The sequence below is a fragment of the Athene cunicularia genome (assembly GCF_003259725.1).
Source record: "Athene cunicularia isolate RWA chromosome 19 unlocalized genomic scaffold, athCun1 chr19_part1, whole genome shotgun sequence".
Taxonomy (NCBI): Eukaryota; Metazoa; Chordata; class Aves; order Strigiformes; family Strigidae; genus Athene; species Athene cunicularia.
This window is the reverse complement of record NW_020799124.1, coordinates 7,397,156-7,416,809: the sequence shown is the minus strand read 5'-3', so window position 1 is coordinate 7,416,809 and position 19,654 is coordinate 7,397,156. Positions and strand designations below refer to the sequence as shown.

The 19,654-nt window shown below is 46.3% G+C and overlaps 2 protein-coding genes across 3 annotated transcripts in view; one reads left to right on the top strand and one right to left on the bottom strand.

Moving 5' to 3' along the window:
• Window positions 1-10,855, top strand: part of ORAI2 (ORAI calcium release-activated calcium modulator 2) — a 28,277-nt gene extending 17,422 nt beyond the window's left edge. The window contains exons 3-5 of one of the 2 annotated variants that reach the window (XM_026861417.1): window positions 1,696-1,742; window positions 3,980-4,220; window positions 9,609-10,855. In XM_026861417.1, coding sequence (XP_026717218.1) covers window positions 3,993-4,220; window positions 9,609-10,154 — 774 coding nt within the window. In that variant the 5' untranslated portion in view covers window positions 1,696-1,742; window positions 3,980-3,992 and the 3' untranslated portion in view covers window positions 10,155-10,855. The remainder of the gene's footprint in view (window positions 1-1,695; window positions 1,743-3,979; window positions 4,221-9,608) is intronic. The other variant, XM_026861418.1, reaches the window with a different exon arrangement.
• A 4,158-nt stretch (window positions 10,856-15,013) lies between these two features.
• Window positions 15,014-19,576, bottom strand: ALKBH4 (alkB homolog 4, lysine demethylase). The gene is given in 3 exon segments (XM_026861434.1): window positions 15,014-18,371; window positions 18,827-19,051; window positions 19,053-19,576. Coding segments are annotated over 3 exon segments (906 nt in total). The 5' UTR covers window positions 19,092-19,576; the 3' UTR covers window positions 15,014-17,729.
• Between the last annotated feature and the right edge of the window lie 78 nt (window positions 19,577-19,654).

Genomic DNA, 19,654 nt, shown 5'->3' with positions numbered 1-19,654 from the left:
GGTGGGAGCATCTCCTGCCCGCGTACCCCAGGAGGAGCGGGACTCATCCGACCCGGGCGGAGGCATCCCGTGCGCGGGGGGCGGGGAGGGGGGGAGTTGGTCTTATCTTGCCTGGATGGAGCTTCCCCTGCCCGAGGGGGGAGGTGGGGGGGGTGCGCCTCATCCAGCCTAGCTGCGTGGTGCTGGGGGCGTGGGAAGGGTCCGCTGTGGGCAGAGAAGGGGGTCCCGGTGGCGTTTTGGTGCTCCCTTGGGGTGCAGAGGGCCGGCCAGCTCTCGGGGGTCGTGTCCTGACAAAGGGATCCCTCTCGCTCGGGGTGCTGTAGGGGAGACACCTCCAGCCTGTGGTGCAAGGAAGCTCCTGACCCAGGGTGCTGTTGGAAGGGACATCCCAGCTGTGGGGGGGAGCGGGTCCCATCCTGCCCGAGGAGATGCGGGCGATCCTTGGGATGCTGAACGGGGATCCGGTGGTAGGAGGTCACATCCTGCCTATGGAAGATCCCCTGTCCAGGTTGTCTTTGGAGAGGAGGGTCCTGGCTGTGAGAGGCATCTCATCCTGGCCTGGGGGATCCCCTGTCTGAGAGTGCTGTTGGAGGGGAGCTGCTCAATGTGTGGGGCCACATCCTGCCCGCGGTGTGCTGAGGGTGGCTGGGAAGGAGAAGGAGAAATCCCCTGCTCAGGTGGTGCCCTGTGAGTAGGATCCCAGCTGTGGTGGTGGGGTGAGGGGGTCACATCCTGCTCGGGGAAGGATCCCCATCCTCCTTGAGGTGTGCTGCTGTCGGGGTGGTCACACCCTGCCTGCATGGTGTGACATCCCAGGGGTGCTCTGGGGGGATCCAAGCCAGGAAACATGGGAATGGGTTCCCCATAGCAAAGAGGGCCTGAGCTTGGGGAGCCCAGAGTAGCAGAAAAAGAGGGAGTAGCGGGGCCTGGGGTTAGGTTTAGCCACAGCGTGAAGAGTCTTGAACGATACTATAGAGTGGAGAAAGGTGCTGGTGCAAACACACTGATCAGTCTCGGGGTGTGGGGCAGAAACCTGGGTCTGAGGCAGGGGCCGGCATCTCAAAGCCAGGCAGAGAGGGTGACAGTGCCGCTGAGACAGCGCTCTGCGGGTGATTGTTCAGAGCATGCCAGCAGCAGGAGGGTGATCCACATATCTCAGCCCCGGCGGCGTCTGCTTCGTTCCCTGCTGTGGAGAAATCCCCACACGTGTGCTTGCAACTGCACGGGGGCAGCTGGGATGTAAGACACAGCGGAGGCTTTCCCCACGATGCGTGCTGCTCCAAAGGACGGTGCTGGGCAGACTAACAAAATCGATATGAGGCAGCAATTGCAGAGAGATTTCTGTCTTTGGCAGTGTGGAATGAAGCGGGGTCAAATGCATCAGTGGTGCAACGGAAGTGACTAAAGACACAGCTGGGATGGACTTGGCCAAAGCTGGCTGTTAGGCTGAGGAAGAGGTCCTCTGGGGAGGTCCCGATTCTCCATCCAAAACTCAACAGCCCTGTGCGGTAAAACCCTGTAGGATAAATTATCTCTGTGAGAGCGAGGGTCCTAAACCTTTAACACTGCGAGGCAGGAACGTGAAATCTCTAGAATAACTCTCCCCTGGTGCAGATAACTGGCTGAAAAGCATTTCCAGAGTAAAACTACTTAAGATACAGTGCCTGTAAAATGCTTCTTTGATCTTGTGTTTCAGCCCTTGGAGCCTTTCATCTAGTCCCTCCATGTCCGTAGCCAGGAAGGTGAGTTTGCCATCCTGTTACTGCTTGGGTTGGGCTACGTCTGTGTTTATGGATTTTATTCTGAAGTTATTTACTTATTTTGGAACATCTCTTGAGCTGCTCCAGAGTGAAAATTCATCCTTGTGGTATTTTTAGCTTATTTTTCTAAGGAAAGAAGCAGATGTGATTGGGTACTCTTGCTCTCCCTCTGTAACCTCTGAATTCATTTGTCTTTTCAATGGAATTTTTCCCAGGGGTTGAAGTTTCCTACGTACAAAGTTCCTACGTATTTTGTGAAAATAAATGGCAGGGTAGAGGCCATCAGTGTCTGAACTAAGGAAACTAAGGACAAAGCGAACAAGTTCACCCCACACTATACATTGCAGAATCCACACAGGATGTTGTCACAGGAAACAGCTTCATCATTTTGCTGCTCACATAATGTTTTTGTCTCTTGATCCTCACAGGAGGCTTGAGGAAAGATCTATTTTTTTTTTTCCCCTCTTTGCTATAAAATAGGTGATTCTTGCCTTTTCTGGAAACACAGAGCAAGCAGGGAGGTTTGTGTTATTCTGTTCCTGGTTCTATTGTTGTGTGCAAGTTCTTTTTTGCCTTTTTTTTTCATAACTTGAAAACTCCTGAGCAGTTCAGGAGCCACCCTGGAATCCTCCAGGGGCTCTAATAGTGGCCTTGTCAAAAACTGCCCAGAAGAAGTAATCTTGTGTTCTTGCTGCCATCCTTATTATGTCTCAGGGGGCTGGAAAGTCCACTCTGCTCATGAGGAACAGACAATCTTAGGACCTGCAATGCTTTATTTGCTGCTGCAATCTAATGTTTGTTATTGTGCCTAGAACAGCTTTGTTCCTTTTCAGTTGTAGCATTTGGAGTTGTGGGCAGCTTGGTGTCCTTTTTATCTTTGCCACTTCCTCACATCTCACAGCAAACATGGGTTTATTGGCTGTCACCATGTGGCCCACGTACGTGGAGAGCTGGGTGGAGCAGGGGGCATGTGGGCAGGGCTGGGGCTCCTCTCTAGTGAACAGCCTGTGACCTTGAGGTGTGGTGCTGGGACTAATTAGTACCACACTGTGTGTGATTCTGGGCATGCATCTCCTCCTTCTAGGAGCTGGTAAGTATTTATAGCCAGAAAGGTCTCATGTGGTGCAGCTCTGGTGTTGCTACCTGCTGCCGCCGTGGTGGTCGATGGCAAAGTTGTGTGTGTGGGGATTAATGAGAGAATCATGGTTTCCATTCTTCAGAAGGCTGAGTTAAACATATAGTTACAGATGTTTGTCAGAGTTGAGAAATTTTTTCCTCAAAACATTTAGTGAATTTTCTTCTGTGTCTGTGGATGGCACAGAGATCACCAGGCAGCAGCTTGGCTACGCTGCGGTGTAAGCAGGGGATGGTTTGGACCTCACACTTGTCTCTGCTGGCAGCTGTGGCTTTCACCACCTGAAATAGTCTTGCTGCTTTCTTACATCTTTCAGTGTAATCTATTGAATCTCAAGATGCTGAAACTACCTGGAAGGCAGTTCTCTTTTCCCCTGGGAATTGTCTTTTCCTTTCCCCATGCTAAGAGCCACCGGTAGAAGTAAGGGAACAGGATTTTTGGTCAGATGTGGCTGACAAGTGGAGTGTGAGCAGTTCAGAAATTTAACTTCCAACTGTAGAAGACTGGGAACTTCATTTGTTAACCCTACACAGCATTCAGCTCTATAACTGTTGGGCAAGACTTGCGGAAGAACTGTGCCCATCTCAGCTATGATGAGCAATGGTTTAACAGAAAAAAACTGGTTTCCAGAGAGCAAGAAGTGACTCCCTGAACATGAACATGCTAGCCTGTGTTACTTTGGTACTTTATGGAGATGCATTTGGAGCCGATCCATGATGCGCTGTGAAATTGTCAGTTTAACACAAAATTATAAGATGAGGCCCTACTTCCAAGGTGTCTTTATGTAAAACAAAATTTTTATTAGCAAGGAGGAATTAAAGGGGAAGGTTGAGATGCCAGCTTTGAAATGAAAAGCCAGATGCTGTGCAGCCTTCCTGAATTCCTGCCGGAGTGGTTCCTGGGTTTACTTGTGTAATCTTTCCTAGTTCTCATAATTTTTACCAATTGTGGACAGTCCTTTCTCTGTTCTGTGCATCATTTTTCTACTGACTGAGAGCAACTTTGTTTAAATGTAGCTTTTCTAGTAGTTGATTCTTGTCCTGTCTGCTGTCTCCTTCTGAATGTGACTATTTTGTTCCCTCAGCATTTCTCTCATCATGAGTTCTGAATTAAACGTTCCAGTGGATCCTTCCACTCCTGCTTGCTGCTCTGAACCTGGCACAAAAGGCATGGATTATCGGGACTGGGTCCGGCGGAGCTATCTGGAGTTGGTCACATCAAACCACCACTCTGTTCAGGCCCTTTCATGGAGAAAATTGTACCTGAGCCGAGCCAAACTGAAAGCTTCCAGCAGAACCTCTGCTCTGCTCTCCGGGTTTGCAATGGTATGTCTAGTTTGTGGCAGCACTTTCTGGATCATTAGAGTTTTGATTCTCTAAAATCATGTATTAATCAAATTTTTCCTCCTGTGAAGAAGCAGGACATACTTTTGTTTTCTGAAGAGGCAGGAGGCATCTGCCTGGGGACTTCTGCTTGGCTGAAAAGTTTGGGGCTGTCTCTCTCAAAGCAGCAGAGATACATGAGCTGCCTAACAGTCAACCCACACACTCCCAAGTCAGCCCTTTAAAAATACTAACCCCCTACCTGCACATGATCCTAAACAATACACAGAGCCTGGGCTCTCCTTTGACCCCGAGGCATTTTATCCCTGGTTGCCTTTGCATGAGGTTGCACTTGGGTGTGGAGCTCCTCCAGGCCCCTTTGGTTACTGTCGTCCTGAACATTATCTTAATTTCTGTATGGTTTTTTCAGGTCATGGTGTTTAAAATAAGGTGGAGGTTGGGTCACAGTCTGCCAGAGTGGAGTTTGTGTAGTGATCAAGGAGATTGTTATACGCTGAGGTGTGAGAAGAGGCCCTGCAGGCTCAGACCTGGTGTCAGAGGCCTCTGTAGCCTGAAGGGAGACAAACCTGATATATTTGTTGTCAGTGATGTCTGTTGGGAATAATCCCTGGTACTTGCTTTCCTCTGTGCAGCACTTCTGTGTTAATCTGGAAGCTATTTGCATAGGGCAAAACATGTCAAGGAGAAAGCAAATAAACAAGATGGAGACAGTCAGTGGTCCGGTGCTCAGACCTGTCAGAGCTGTGGTTATTAGGAAAACATGGCCACGCTGTGGCTGTGGGAGCCTCTTCATCTCCCCTCTGGTTCTTGCTGATTGGGAGTGAGAATTGAAACCTGTTTGGGGGAGGTTTTCTGCTCAGGAAATGGGCAGGGCAGGTTTTTCTTGAGGTCTGTCAGCTGAATGCAGAGAGGCAGAGGGCAGTGCCTGGGTGAGTGGGACATGATGTGAAGATGCATCCTGCAGCTTGGAAGCTGGGGGGAAGAGAGATCTCGGGAACTTTCTGGATAGCTTTCTTTGTTTGATTTTAGCTTCTTCCGCTGCTTTTTCCTCCCCCAATCCCTCAGAATGCAAATCATCCGTAACCTTACAGCAGTCTGGGACGACAAAGTTGGTTACCCAAAGCGAAGTTGGAAAAACACACGCAGGGAGTTAAGCAGGAGCAGGGGAGAGAGGGTGCTTGGTCGCTTTGCGATTCCACTCACTGCCTGTGTGCAAGCAAAGCTTGTAAAAATTTTTCTTGCAGCATATGTTGGTTTGTAACCAAACTTGTGTGCTGAAATGGCAGAAGGTCCCTCCTTGTTTTGAGAAAGGAGTGCTCCCCTGTAGATCTCACTCACCTAGAAGCTTTTGTACTCTAAAAAGCCACTCATGTGCGTGCTCTTTGTGCCTCTGGGTTACTTGCGTCTTGCGTTGGTCATTTGTGGCTGTTCATTAAATTAACAGTTTTGTACTGTTGTGAACTGATCTATCTAGGTAGCGTGGTTACACAGGCAGGTGCCCGTGCTGGGGTGTGCAGTCGCATCACTGGGACTTGGGGTGGGGGCTTGCAGCCCACCCACACTGCAGGGCAGAATCCAGTAGCTGAAAACAAAGCCTGCCTTCTCAATTTACACAACAGAAAGTTGCTGAAAGCCCTTGGCAAACACAAAATTAACCATTTGACTTCTCTTTAAACTGTTTAATACACAAGTCAGACAAACACATAAATAGTGTTAATTACAATCACCAGCTTAACATAAGTACACCTGAAATCAGTAATAAAAATTTTTGCAATAAGGAATTCTCTTTATTATCAAGGTTTTTTTCAGCTGAGCATAACGGACCTTTCGGTGAAAGCTGAGGTATCTATTCCTATCAGGTTATTTCTCCACTGGTAATTTGGCACACAAGTATTTAATACACAGATGTTTACTCTCTAATAAAAGCATCTATTTGGCTGTTGATGAAAGGAGAGAAGTTACTTAAATAGTTTCCCTGAAGCCCTGTGTGCATTTAACTATGTAAACAAATGTCATATAGGGCTTGGCTATTGCTTTATTTACTTCCCTGTCAAGTGTGTTTGATTCAAGTCAGTTCCATATTGGCTGAAAATTATTATGAGCTGATAGATATTTAATCAACAGGTGGTGGCTTTGATCCAGCTCCTTCTGGACGGGCTGCAGAATAATGCGAACCTTCCTCATACTCGATGCTATCTCTGGTATTTCTGGCAGAGAGTTGAGCAGATCAGGATGTGGGTCCTTTCCAGTGCCAGGTCTGTTTGGAGGTGGGCTGTAGGGCTTCTGCATTTGCCCCAGGGAGACTGCAGATAAAGGAGATTTTAGAGTGATCTTAGGAAACCTCCTTAATAATTTTCCTGATGGAAATAAGAGCTATTACTGCTAATCAGTCTTCTCAATACTTGTCCAATTGCTACAGAATATGTATTTGATTAAAAAACCCTAACCAACAAAAAAAAACCAACAAACCCCCCCTGAACAGATCTACTGGAGTGATTGTTTTTCCAGGCTGCCAGACCATCTGTGTGAATGTAACATGGTTTATGTTAAGCCATTTGTCATCCTTTTGCCTGATATTATCTATCTTGGTCTAAATTTCTCAAGATGAGCCTCACCTTTGTTGTGGACAATCTGGGCTATACTGGACTGAAAAAAAACATAATTGCATGTAATTTAATTGCAGTTTAATTGTAAAATGTTCTGGGTACTTGGTCCTTTAGCAAACCTGTGAGCGTAGAGTTCAACAGGGTGATTCTCAAGCTTAAAATTAAGCCTATGCTGGAGTATTCTGTGGCTCGGCAGAGTGCTCAGTGCCTTGCAAAGTCAAGCCCTTGACACCCTGGCTTCTGGGAAGAGGTTGAAATAAAGGGGGCTGTTATCACGTAACAGTGTAATTGTATCAAACATGACATATTAATAGTTTTACAGACTAAGCAGCGTATTTAATGATTTTTAAATGGGTTATGTCAGCTTGTCCTCTTTCTCTTATCCCGGTCAGAGAATGACATGACAGTCTATGGGGCAAAGCGCTAAGACTCACTCACCTTTCCAGTACTTGTTCAGATTAAATGAACTATTTTTCTGACTTGCTGCCCTATGTGGATTGTTGATGTTTTTCCCTGAAATACCTCTTACTGAGCCATCAGTCAGTGTTAAAAATTCATCACATTGCACAGCTGAAGCTAGCCCTAGGGAATAGGTTAGTCTGGAAGGAAACATCCAATTAGCTCAGAAGTGCTGCTCATGCGAAGGATAACAAGTAGAAATTGATATGTTGACATCAGCCAGGCTTTCAGCTTTAATATAAAACTATAAATTGAACATGCAGGTACAATTCCTATTCAGCTTGTTGAATACTATGTCTCTGGGTATTACAGCACCCAATAATGAACAATATACCTGCAGCTTTTCCTGGCTGATAGGGTGTGACTGACAATCACAGCACTGTACAAATTTATTGTACAGAACAGTGCAGCAGAGAATAAGTCTGCTTCTTGAATCATTATAAGGGGAACTGCAGAGAGAACATATGCAAGGCAATGTGTAATGTGTTTTAATTAAATTGACTTTGCAATAGATGGTGAAGCCAATCCTGTGCTAATACAAGAACTACTATAAACTGCAAATGGGAAACTTCAAAAAGCAAACAAAAAAGTGAACCTTCATAATCAGAACAAAAGTCTGGGAGTGTCCAAGAACTGTCACAGTCTTTTTGGTGTCTCTTAACATCATAAACAGTTGATGTAGGTGTAAAGCCTGGACTTGTAGAGGCTGACCATTTGCCACCACAAACACACGTGTTCTATCTTGGTTGCTATTAAATGTGTTCAGACTTGACTGGGATCCCCTCATTCAGGCTGCTGATGGTTTCAAAGTAAATGCAGGTAAGGCAGCAGTCATGCCAACGTAGGTACTTGCTTCCATCCCCTTTAATCCTTTTCAGGGCTACCAACAGGGAGAGCGTAAGCAGACCCCTCATCTCCCAGTGCCTAAATAATATTATTAACAAGTAATGCCAGAGCGAATGGTGCAGATTATTATACAGAGCCTGAAATGGCTGCCCAGGAGTGGTCCCACGTGAAGTCTGGATAAAGTAATCATTAATCTGTTCTGCAAAATCCATCTACCCTCCCCAAATCAAGCTGCTTGTTTGGACTTTGCCTTCTCATGATGGTCTTGAGGCGCTGCCCTGAGGCAGGCATCCAAGCATTGGCTTCTCCTTTCCTTAATGCATCTGGCAAGATGTGCCATGCCGGAGCAGCAGGTCCCCTGGGATCACCAGAGGTTTGGTCTGCTGCCAGGCAAGTTAGTATCTCTGCAAATCATGAAATGCAGCTGCAGCTCCAAAGCAAGCTACTAGAAAGTTACAAGAAAGCAATGGTTGGTACATTTCTCCGCTGCTTTTCTGACTTCTATTAGGAAAAAGGTTTCTGCAGTCCTTTTGGGGATGCCACCACAGAAGTACCATTTTACTTCACAGGTAGGTTAAATAATCTTACAAATTCTCATGCTAAACCATGCCTGTACTAGGACTCCAGTTCTGATGTCAGAAGAATCCCCTGCTCTCTTGTGCTTATTCTGCTTGTTAAGCTTTATTTGATTAATGAAAAAACAGACAGCTTTAGAGACTTGCTATATGATAGTTGTTTTGAGAAAACAGACTTCTGAGTTTTGAGCACACCTGTAAGCCAGTAACTGTCCACTTCCTCTGAGTATATCAGTAAGTTATTAGATCTCAAGGGATAAATTTGAGGATATAAATAACTTGTATCTGGGCATATTTGTAATAAAAATGAATGTCCAATGTTCTGAGAATAGAAGGCAGCTATTTTAACTATGGTCTAACTTAAACTGTAAAGTAGCTTGTGTGCTTCCCACGAGGGGCAGTGAAACCTTACTGGCCGCTGGCCAGAAGAGCTGCTTGCTTTTGCTTTTCTTTATGTGCCTGAAGTCAAAACTTCCTGCACTGCAGCCACAAGTAGTAAGCGGAAGGAGAACGTGTGATGGGCGGGTGGGCTAGCAGGCTGTCAGCTGCCTCCAAGCTCCACTCGTTGTCTAATGAGTTCCTTCTGCTGCATGTTTGGTTTGATGCAGTTCGTATGGCTCACGGTTGCAAGGAGAGATACGTTATTTCAGAAAACTACAGCGCAGAAATGTGCGGATGAGCCTTCAGAAAGGCCAGGCTGCAGACTGCGTGTTACGTCTTCGTGGGAAACAGCAGTGATCCATCTAGGCTGCCATTCTGAAGAGCACTTGAGTGTGTACTTGACCTTAGGTGCTCTTCCTGAATAAAGATACTTTCCTGGAGGAAAGCCTTGAAAAGAGGAAAGCTAGCAGCTATTGACAAGGTTTTTGTTCGTTTCCCCCCAGGTTGCCATGGTGGAGGTGCAGCTGGAGGTACAGTACAAGTACCCCCAGATGCTGCTGATCGCTTTCAGCGCCTGCACGACAGTGCTTGTGGCAGTTCATCTCTTTGCCCTTCTCATCAGCACCTGCATTCTGCCTAATGTGGAAGCAGTGAGCAACATCCACAACCTGAACTCCATCAGTGAATCCCCGCATGAGCGCATGCATCCCTACATCGAGCTGGCTTGGGGCTTCTCCACCGTCTTGGGGATCCTCCTTTTTCTTGCGGAAGTTGTGCTTCTGTGCTGGATAAAATTTCTGCCTGTGGGCTCCATCCTGAAAAACGAGACCAGCAACGCCGAGAAGCCCAGCAGCCACGCGGGTTGGCAGTCAGCACTGGTCTCCACCATCATCATGGTCCCAGTTGGTCTGATTTTTGTCGTTTTCACCATTCACTTCTACCGCTCTTTGGTTCGGCACAAAACGGAGCGCCACAACCGAGAGATCGAGGAGCTTCACAAACTGAAAGTGCAGTTAGATGGGCATGACAGAGGCATGCAAGTAGTGTGACAGAGGCACAGTCTGCTTCCAGCAAATCCACTCAGCTAAGGCTAAGAGCAAAATACCTGTTTTGCTAGTTGGTGAGATGCAGCAGTGATGGATTGTTTTGAGGCTTAAATAAACGCTAATTGCCTGCCATATATAGCTGTGGGTTCTAGTGCTGTTTCAGATGTTGGGGTCTCTGGCCTGTTCCTGGTCCTACACACTTGTGTACTTAACACTGCCATGGAGTTCAAGGTCTTTATCTACCTTAACATTGGTTCAATTAGCCAAAAATCTGTATTTTTTACGAATGCAATATACTGTTGCCAAAAGTAAAACTGCATCAGCAGTCCAAAAAGCCAGTGTGTGTGTGTGTGTGTGTGTGTGTAGGACCTGTTTTATGTGTCAGAACTCCCTGGCTGTCAGTGCAGCAGCAATTAACTGTCAGCTTGTTTCTAGAGCTGTGCTGGTTAATGTGGATATCTGCAGCTGACTTGAGGACATCCAGGAAAGCACGATAGGAACTGTGAGCGTTGATCACCTTTGTTCCAAAGCAAGTATTCAGTAAATACATAACCACAAAGAAAGCAGCCTTAGCTTTTATGTTCTTTTCTTGCTATTCCTTACTATATTTTTACAGCTGGGGAGGTAGAATTTTGAATTGCAGGCAGCTGGGAAGAGTCACAGACTGGTTTGGGCTGGAAGGGACCTTAAAGATCATTTAGTTCCAACCCTGTTTCCACGGGCCGGGACACCTTCCTCTAGCCCCATCCAACCTGGCCTTGAGACCTTCCAGGGAGGGGGCAGCCACTTCTCTAGGCAACCTGTGCCAGGGTCTCACCACCCTCACAGGGAAGAATTTCTTCCTTATATCCAATCTAAATCTGCCTTCTGTCAGTTTAAAATTTTCACCCCTTATCCTATCCCTACACCTCCTGATAAAAAGTCCCTCCCCAGCTTTCCTGTAGTCCCTTTTTAAGTACTGGAAGGCCACTATAAGGTCTCCTTGGAGATAGAATCATAGAATGGTTTGGATTGGAAGGGAAAGCATCTGTCACTGTAGATTGAATGAATGCCAAGATCATGGGTTTTTTCCCTATAAGAGGCAAGAGTGCCCAGGGAAGGCTTACAGGTGTTTTAGTTTTAACAAGGACATTCTTAAAACAGAACAGTGACAGGGAATTTAATGAGACAAAACTTTGAAGGACTAGAAAAACAAATTTCAAGGAGGTAAGGAATGACAGCATATAGCATATTGTAGGAATCTGTTGCTGTGTCTTCTTTTATGTGTTGTTGCAATGTCTTTTGCCTGGTTTGATGGAGAGAACAAGCCCCAGTGCTGTGTATTTCATCAGCTGTTTGGGGGGTTTTGTCAGCTATAGCATGTGTCTGTCAAAACTGAATGCTTGCTTCCTCCACCAAAGCAGGCAACTCCTCTGGTGGAACCTGGAGCTGTAGTGGTGAGCCTGATGGAGCTGGATCCGGCAGGAGAATTTTGTGCCATTAAAGAGCTATCATGTTTCATTTGAGCTGACTTTTTTTTCAGCAACTGAGAAAATGACACTTGTATTGCTTAGCAAGGGAAGCCTGCAGATTCTATGGCATCCATGTGGGTGAAAACTTCTGTAAAAATGATTTTCTGATTTACGGTAACTTTGTGGAGGGAAAAGAGTGTGTTGCAATCATCAGCTCTTTTAAGAGCAAGTAAGGCTTTCTGCCACACAGGGCTGAAAGAAGCATAAGCATACTTTCTTGGCCCTGATCCTGTGCTGGTTTCCTGCTCTGCACTCAAACATTGCAGTTTCAGAGTCTCCTAGGCCTTACAGGTTTCTAAAATCATTAGCGACATTTGTAATGTTCTATGTAACCCTGGTCCCTTATTCCACTGGGATTTGAGAAATCTAATGGCAGCTTCTCAAAATGGAGAGTACACGCAAATTCCAGTGCAGCAGGGTGAGACTATCCCTATGCTCCTCTCTGGCGAGGGCCTTGGGAACCCAACTCTAATCTCTCTTGTTTACATGCAAGTTGCTGAACAAGTTGCTTAGCACTGTGTCTGTGGCTTTCATCTGTTGTTCTTGCCACAGTTGGCATGTACCATATTGGCTGGTGTGCAACAAAGAAAATCATCTTTGTGCTCTAAATAACCGGTCTGTACTTATGCACGATGCAAAAAATGAGTGTCCTCTGGGAAGTGGGTGGTCATGAGATTTATATGATCTCCCTAGGAGTCTGCCCTCTCTCCCTCCTCTTTTTACCATAATAAAGGTTTATACAACAAAATCAGAGTTGAGGTTTTCTCCAAAGTATTATACAGATAAGCTCTACCAACAAAATTTCTGTTGTGAGGCCAAAATCTCTCATCTGTACTTCTTTAACATTAGTAATAATAGGATTCTGTCCTGTGGAGCTCAGGAGCTTGTTGAGGAAAGTATTGAGCCATTTTTGCAATTTAAAAAAAAAAAGTTTCATGTTTCACATACGGTGCTGCAAAAGCAACACAGCTCATTTGGAAACAGCCAAATTGGTCATTTAATTCTTTGAAAATATAATAAACTTCAGCAAATGGTGAAATGCAGCAAAAATTGTGCTTTGATTTTGTAGAATAACTTGGTGGGTTTGGATTCAAGATAAGTCTCCAGGCAGTGCATCTGTGACTGGAGTGGGATTGCCTTACCCCATCAGGGAGTCTGAGGTATGGTTTGAGGTGGTGTCCCAAGGGAAAATGCACTGAAAACAGAAAAATAATGTGCTTTCCCATCTTTGCTTGCAGCTTTTTCTTGTGTCTCACTGGGCACCGAGTTCTCCCTTCCATGAGAAGCCCATGGGAGTATTTTTGCTCTTTGCTGTCTGGGATGTCTCTAGGTTCATGCTGTAACTCCTCTCCTTCTTTCCCAACAACAGCATTTGCTTTTCTTGCTCCTGCCTCTCTTCCTCCAACTTGTTTACATTCTCACCGCTGTTGGGTCCAGACTTGTGTCGTGGAAAGTTTGCCTGTGCTATCAGCCACAGGAGCTCATCCGTAAAGGAGTAGGGCCGTTGTACTTGGCCCGATGAGTGTTTCTGTGCTACCATGCCAGAAAATCCTCCTTGTTGTGCTGCTGCCCCCGTGACTGTCAGCAGGATTCCCATCAGTCAAGCGTGGAGATGCCTGCCTTTCCACACCATCGCTGGTGTCCTGGCGGGGCTGGCAGCGTCCTGTGTCACGTCTGGGTTTACCTGCGGTGCCTGGCCACGTCTGTGCTGGCCTGTCTCCTCTCTGCTGTTCCTGGGGTGTCCCATGTTTTGTGTGGCTCCGTTCCTGCGGCACTTGCATGGAGATGCTTCCCCCAAGGGTCCTGCTTTCGGCCTGGGGATGTGTGCTGAGGATCTGCCCTGGCATGTGTGAGCTTTCTGTACCAGTCTTGGGCCCTGGGGTGCTGGAGTTTGGGGGTCTGTTGCCCTAATTCTTGGCTCCCTTGGGCTGTGACTCTCTGTAACAGTTTGGGCCATTTCTCCCATTTCTGCAGCAGGGCTCGCCACAGGGGTCAGCCACGATCTAGCTCCAGAGTCTTGAATCCTCCTTCAGATCTTTTTGGACAGATTTTGCCCAGCAGAAAAATCCCTCTGCAGGCTCCAGCACTGGAGGGACCCTGTCTGCCTGCCCTAAAGCGGGGAAGGAGCTGTCAAGGACAGGGGTACAGCCCTGCTTCATAGAGTTACTGGGCACCTGCCTTAGTTTAGGAGGCAACTCCTTTCTCTCCTCTCAGACAGAGAGTCAAGACCAGGCATGAAGGTGAGCTGGAGGGAGCTGTTGGAGCCGGACAGTATCGGGTTCTCCCTTTGCTGTGGTTAGTGGCAGCTCTTACTGTGAGCTCCCTATTTTTAACATCGCCCTGGGGCAGGCCTGGCTCTGGTAGTTGCCTCCCTGTTGTTTCGGTGGATAAATGACTCTCGGGGAAGTTTTATGACCAGGGTAGTAGATGTTGGATTTGACCGTCCGGGCCTGACCCATGTGACAGATGAAAGCGATACTGTGCGAGAGCCCCGGGTGGAGCGCACTCTGCAGTAAGTGCTCAAATATGTGGAACTGTTTATAGAGAGCTGGTGGGGTAGGTGCAGCGACAGAGCAAACATCCTTCGGTTCCCTGACGCTGGGACTCGGGGACGGGCAGTCTCAGCTTGCCCCGGGGATGGAGGTGCAGGGTGCCTGTCTGGCTGCAGGACTGGTTGCTCACACTCCCTGTTCTCCACTTGCCTTTCGGTGGGATTTCATAACGTCCTTTCTCTTCTTTCCCTGCCTTAAAACAAACAGAAGGCCTTTGAGTTTCCCTGCTGCTGTAGCTTTGTTATCTTCTTGTGCCTACTTTTAAGACAACTTCCTCAATAACCGCCCCCCCCAAGCCACAACCCCAAATAGCAGAAAAACTGTGCCAGCATGGTTACCTTGCCATTAACTTGTCACAGGCTGTCTCCTCTGTAACCATTTACAGCAAAGTGGGTTCAGTAATTATTGACTGGCTGAAGTTGGAAAGCGATCCCATGAATACCTGTGTGTACAACTGGGAGCTGCCTTCTGCCCAGAGTGGTAACAACTGTGAGCACTAGGAGTAAAAAAAACACCTCTGTACTTTAGCTTTGCCTGTTCTTGTTTTCTCTCTGCATGAATGATATTTAATATAGAACAATATATGTATCTCAGTTATTGTCCAGCTGTGTGAGAAACTGGATAAACTTGCTTAGTTTAATGCTTCTTGCTGATTTCAGATTGATTTTTTTTTTTGTTTGTTTTTTTTTTTTGTTTTTTTTGAAAGGCATCTTAAGTCCTCCAGCATCCTCTCTGGGTTAACTGGGGTTTTGCCTTTTTTTTAAAAAGCTTGGTCAGATATTATCCTCCTCCTTGTAAAATACACAAGTAGATAACAATTAGATGTGCTTCCTTTTAACAAGGGCATGTGTTTTACAAGTGCTAATCTTGGCTAAGGAGATAAAGAGCTGTGATAGGAATTCCTATAACATGAAGACTGTTAAAGTTTCTTACATTAATAATACTAGCACAGTGACTAAAATTACTCTTAAGAGCTAATTAATTAAGACTAAAACCTCTTTATACTTTTCTCAGATTGCTATGATACTTGGCAGTTGAAACCAGTTGTTAATGTTCTGCAGCACTACAGTTCTGGCTTTTTAGGAGAGAATGTACATAAAGTTTTAGAAAGTAATACAAAACTGATGGGTATGTAATTGCATTTTGATATAAGATGGTGCCCAAGAGACTGTTTAACAGGAGAAAGATGTCAAAAGACAGACAGCAATGACTGCACAGTGACTACATTAAGTTTTGGACTTCAAAAACATCTAGACAAAGCCCTCAGGTTTTGGCTCAGTGTTTAATTATTAGCATTTTTTCAGATTTAAGGTACCAACTAGGAAGAGCCGAAATTTTCTGGCAAGAACAGCAGCTTTCCACATAGTTCAGTCAAGGCAGAAAAACTCAGCTAACAAATGCAGAGCACAAAATGAACTAATATTGTGTATCTTGTTATTGTGGCACTGATTCATCAGAAGCCATCATCTGCTTTCACTGCAGAGAGAATGAAACAGCAGGTATGCACACAGAAAGTATTTTAATAGGCTGAAAGCACAATATAAATCTAAGAGGGAGCAGTGAAAATAAGGGCCAAACATTAATGGAAATATTTGATTGCCGCAGTTTGCTGAGCAACGAGCAGGTTGCTGGAGAGGCTTAGTGCTGGACGGGTGATGAGGGTAAGGGCTCAACGCTTTCTCTGTGGAAGCTCCCTGGGTTTCCTTCCATAGCATGGCTTTGTGCTGAGCTCCCACACGCTGCCAGCAGCATCCTCCTGCCCGGACCAAGGGCCTCTGCTCCGGCGGCAGCTCCAGGGGCTGGTCTGGGGGCCTCACGCTCACCACAGCTGCCAAGCCTCCGACAGCAGCAGCACGATGCTGGTCACACCACTCTGCTGGAAAAAGGTTAGAAACTGCTGTTTTGAGAGCACGAGGACCTGCTTTTGGGAGTGGGCTGGTAGCCTGTGAGAAAATTCCTGGGATAAAGCTGGCTGTGGAACAAGTGTGGCCTGCCTGCTGCGTGTTGGCTGGCTGCATTGGCCGTGATGGGTTCCGTCAGAGGGAGCGTGTGGTGTCTGCCAGAGCCGCTGCAGGAGCTCGTAGGTGCCGCTCGCCGGCCTGGGTGGAGGTTTGGGATTTAAAACTGCCCCCAGGAGCCCTGCTCATGGATCCCTCTTGGAATCATCAGCATCGACAATGTCCACAGCTGTTTAAATACTAGGCTAAACAGAAACTGGTTCGCTCATTTCTAGTAACTGTTTTCTTGGGTGAAGAGCTCCCTCTCCGGCAGTGCCTGAAATGGGGAGCAGTGTCTATGGCACGAGTGCATGACTATACAGTAAAACCTGTGCAGTGTGCCAAGGAAGTACTGCTAGGGCAGGATACACCTGCGGAGGGACACCAAGATCCCACGTAATATGTGTCCCCTCTTTCTTTACCGACCAAAAGCAGGCAGCATTGCAAAGTTTTGTTTTATTGCTGTAGGTGTGACTGCGCTGAATGGTTTTGATGACACATCTGTGTTTATTAAAAGATCACACCTCTTTCACAGCACAACTTCATTTTCAAGAGCACAGAAGTTTGTTCAGAGCAGACAGATGGCCGCAGATCAGCTTCTGCTACAAATGACTACTTGAGTCTTAGGTACGAGTCATGATTCAAACCTGACTGCTGGAGGTGCCAAGAAAAAAAATGATAGCCGCCAGTGTTGCAGTCTGTTGCCCAGCTTATTCCCAAAATCAGACTCTTGCTACTGAGAGTTGACAGCGGGGTTCAGAGATGACAAATTATCAGAAAATAACACAGTCTGTGCAAGTCTTTGGTCTGAACTCAGTCCAGGCTGTCTACACAGAAGAGTCAGCATCGACCCTCTGCAAATTCTGCTCCTCAGTCCCAGAAGATATAGGTCACACGTGGTATTTATGATTAATCCTCACTGTTAGAGCATGAATCTTCAGCAAAGGATAATTACTTTAATTAGTTCTCAGTGTGTTGTACTATCTGTGGAGCGATGCTTGCTTACCCTCCTTCCCTGGAGAGCTGATCTCTAAAGGACCTATTTGAAGTGGGTGAGAAGATAGTTGTGTCCCTAGGGCACAGTGCAACACTAACAGCAGCATGACAGTATCGAGTATGGGCCAGGAAAGGTCAAAATCTGCTGCAGGGCTTGGGCTGAATTTGTGCCAAGGGCAGTTTGATACTCAGTTCAGTTTAATGATTCTAACTTTCTTTCTTGGTTTCATTTAAGTATTTAAAAACTGGTTATTTGCTTTTTGCCTTTTGATACAATGAACACAACAGCTCATTTCTGGCTTTTGCCTAAAAGCTCCCATTGCCCAGGAGAGTCTTCGAAGAAACAAGCATCACACCCCTTCCTTGTAGTCTCATTTCTGTTTCTTAAATTTCCATTTGATTGGCTTATCTCTGTACACACCCTGTTCCTTACCTGCAGTTCAGAAATGAACAGTCGTACAAATTCTGTTCCTTATTTTTCAAATTTCCTAACAAAATGCAATTCCAGCGGCTTCTTGCTTATCACACTGGTCTTCCTTGAAAGGAAAGGGCTATTTCTAGCAGTTCTTTCCCCAGTTCCTCATGCCTCCCTCCAGCACTGAACTCTGCAGACAGCTCCCTGAACGTGACACAGATTCGGCGATGCTCTATGTGCCTGCGGTAAATCGCGTGTTTCCACTTGTACCGTGCGTCACCGTACAGCACCACCAGAGACCTTCGGGGTAACTCAATGGCAACAGTCACGTCTTTACTTGGAACAAGGCTTGGGGATAAAATGCAGTTGGTTCCCTCTTCACCTGAATGTTTGCATGCTGATGTCTCTGTAAGCAATCCCGAGGGACATAATTCCCCATTTTCTTTACTGCAAGTGGAAAATAATTGGATACTGTCCTCTGAATCACAAGACATGGATAGCACAGTTTTTGAGAGCAAGTTCAGGCTAACCAGACGCTCTCCCCAAAGCCACCAGTCATCAAAATGTGGGTCAATGGCAGAACCTCTTTCTGGCATGTAGTCCAGATTACATTGTTCAACAGGTAAGAAACTGCCTAGTACAGAGCAGGTCTTCATTTGTGCCACAATGTTTTTACTAAAACTTGGCAAACCGGTAAAACTGCCAGCTTTCAGCCTTTGTTTCTTGAAGTTCACTTTGGGTCCATAGTCCTGTTGGAAGAGGGAGGGAAAAGCAGTGTTAAGGAAAAATCTAAGACAAGTCTTTTTGGAGAGGCTGTGATCCCTACAGGGCTCACAGTCAAGACTGTTGAGTTCTCATCTCTTCCAGTGACCTGGTCACCAGGTTGCAAAAGGCCTCAGTGAAGCTACGTTAATCTCTCTGGAATTAGATTTTTCACCTGTAAAGTAAAACTAAAACACCCACTTATTTTGGAGACGCTGTGAACTTTAATGCCTGAACATGCACCATCAAGTATGATTTGTTACAACTACCATATACTTTTGCAAGAAGTTGACTTTAATTACAAGTAATTCTTGCAACTGATTTCAGGAAAAGCTTCCAAAGGAAAACATTCCATGAAAATCGCATATGTTCTGTGTTTTAACTGAAAACAGCTTTCCTTTTCCAGAGGGATCTAAGAACAAATGTGCTTCTCAAGTCAAACCTGTTTCTTTCGGCCAGACTGTGATGGTTTCCAGTCATCTTGATCCATCAGTTTAACTATCTCAGATTCTTCATCTTTGCTAATGAACTCCTCCACCAGAAACACTCCTGGAAATGGAAATGCCCAGCCAGCAAATTCCGAGTGCTCATTTCCTTTAGCTAGGCCTGTTGCTGGACAGTAAGTGAAGTTACCTTCTCCCTGTGGAAATAACAACAGAGAAGAAAAAAGCAGAGGGGAGAAGCTTATCACAATAAGGTACTTCCATGATTTACCCCTGCAACCTTGATGTTGCAGCATGAAAACTGCCTGTACACTATTCTTGTAGAAATGAGAAATTTTACAGCTGCTTTTGGGGAACAACTCTTCCCTGCGTTTTTTACAGCTGCAGCATTACTGTGCCGCTTGCTTGAAGCAACTTTTCATCCTTTGTAATGTCTTTATCCTGCGAAGACGGGGAGGAAAAGATGATCCTCGGTGCCAAATGTATAAGGAGATTAATGGTCGGTATTCCTCAGGCGGGCTGTAGAGATGTAGTTTGTCGTATCACTAAATACTGAATGAGGAAAGTTGATAAAAATCGCCAAGGCCAAAAGCCTAAGCTGTAGTGACCCTGTCGCTTCTTAATTATGAAACTCAGGTAAGGTCTGTCTTGGCTTTTGAGGATGCTGTGGGCATCTGTAACTGAGGTGAAGCCACGTGGGCTCTTTCCACAAACACCCCGGGGTGGGGGGGCCCTGCTTTGTCCCCAGCCTGGGCCTCGACGGGCCCCGCAGAGCCCCCGGGGGTGGGGGGGTCCCCTGGGCCTGAGCCGCCGCTCCTCCCCTGCCC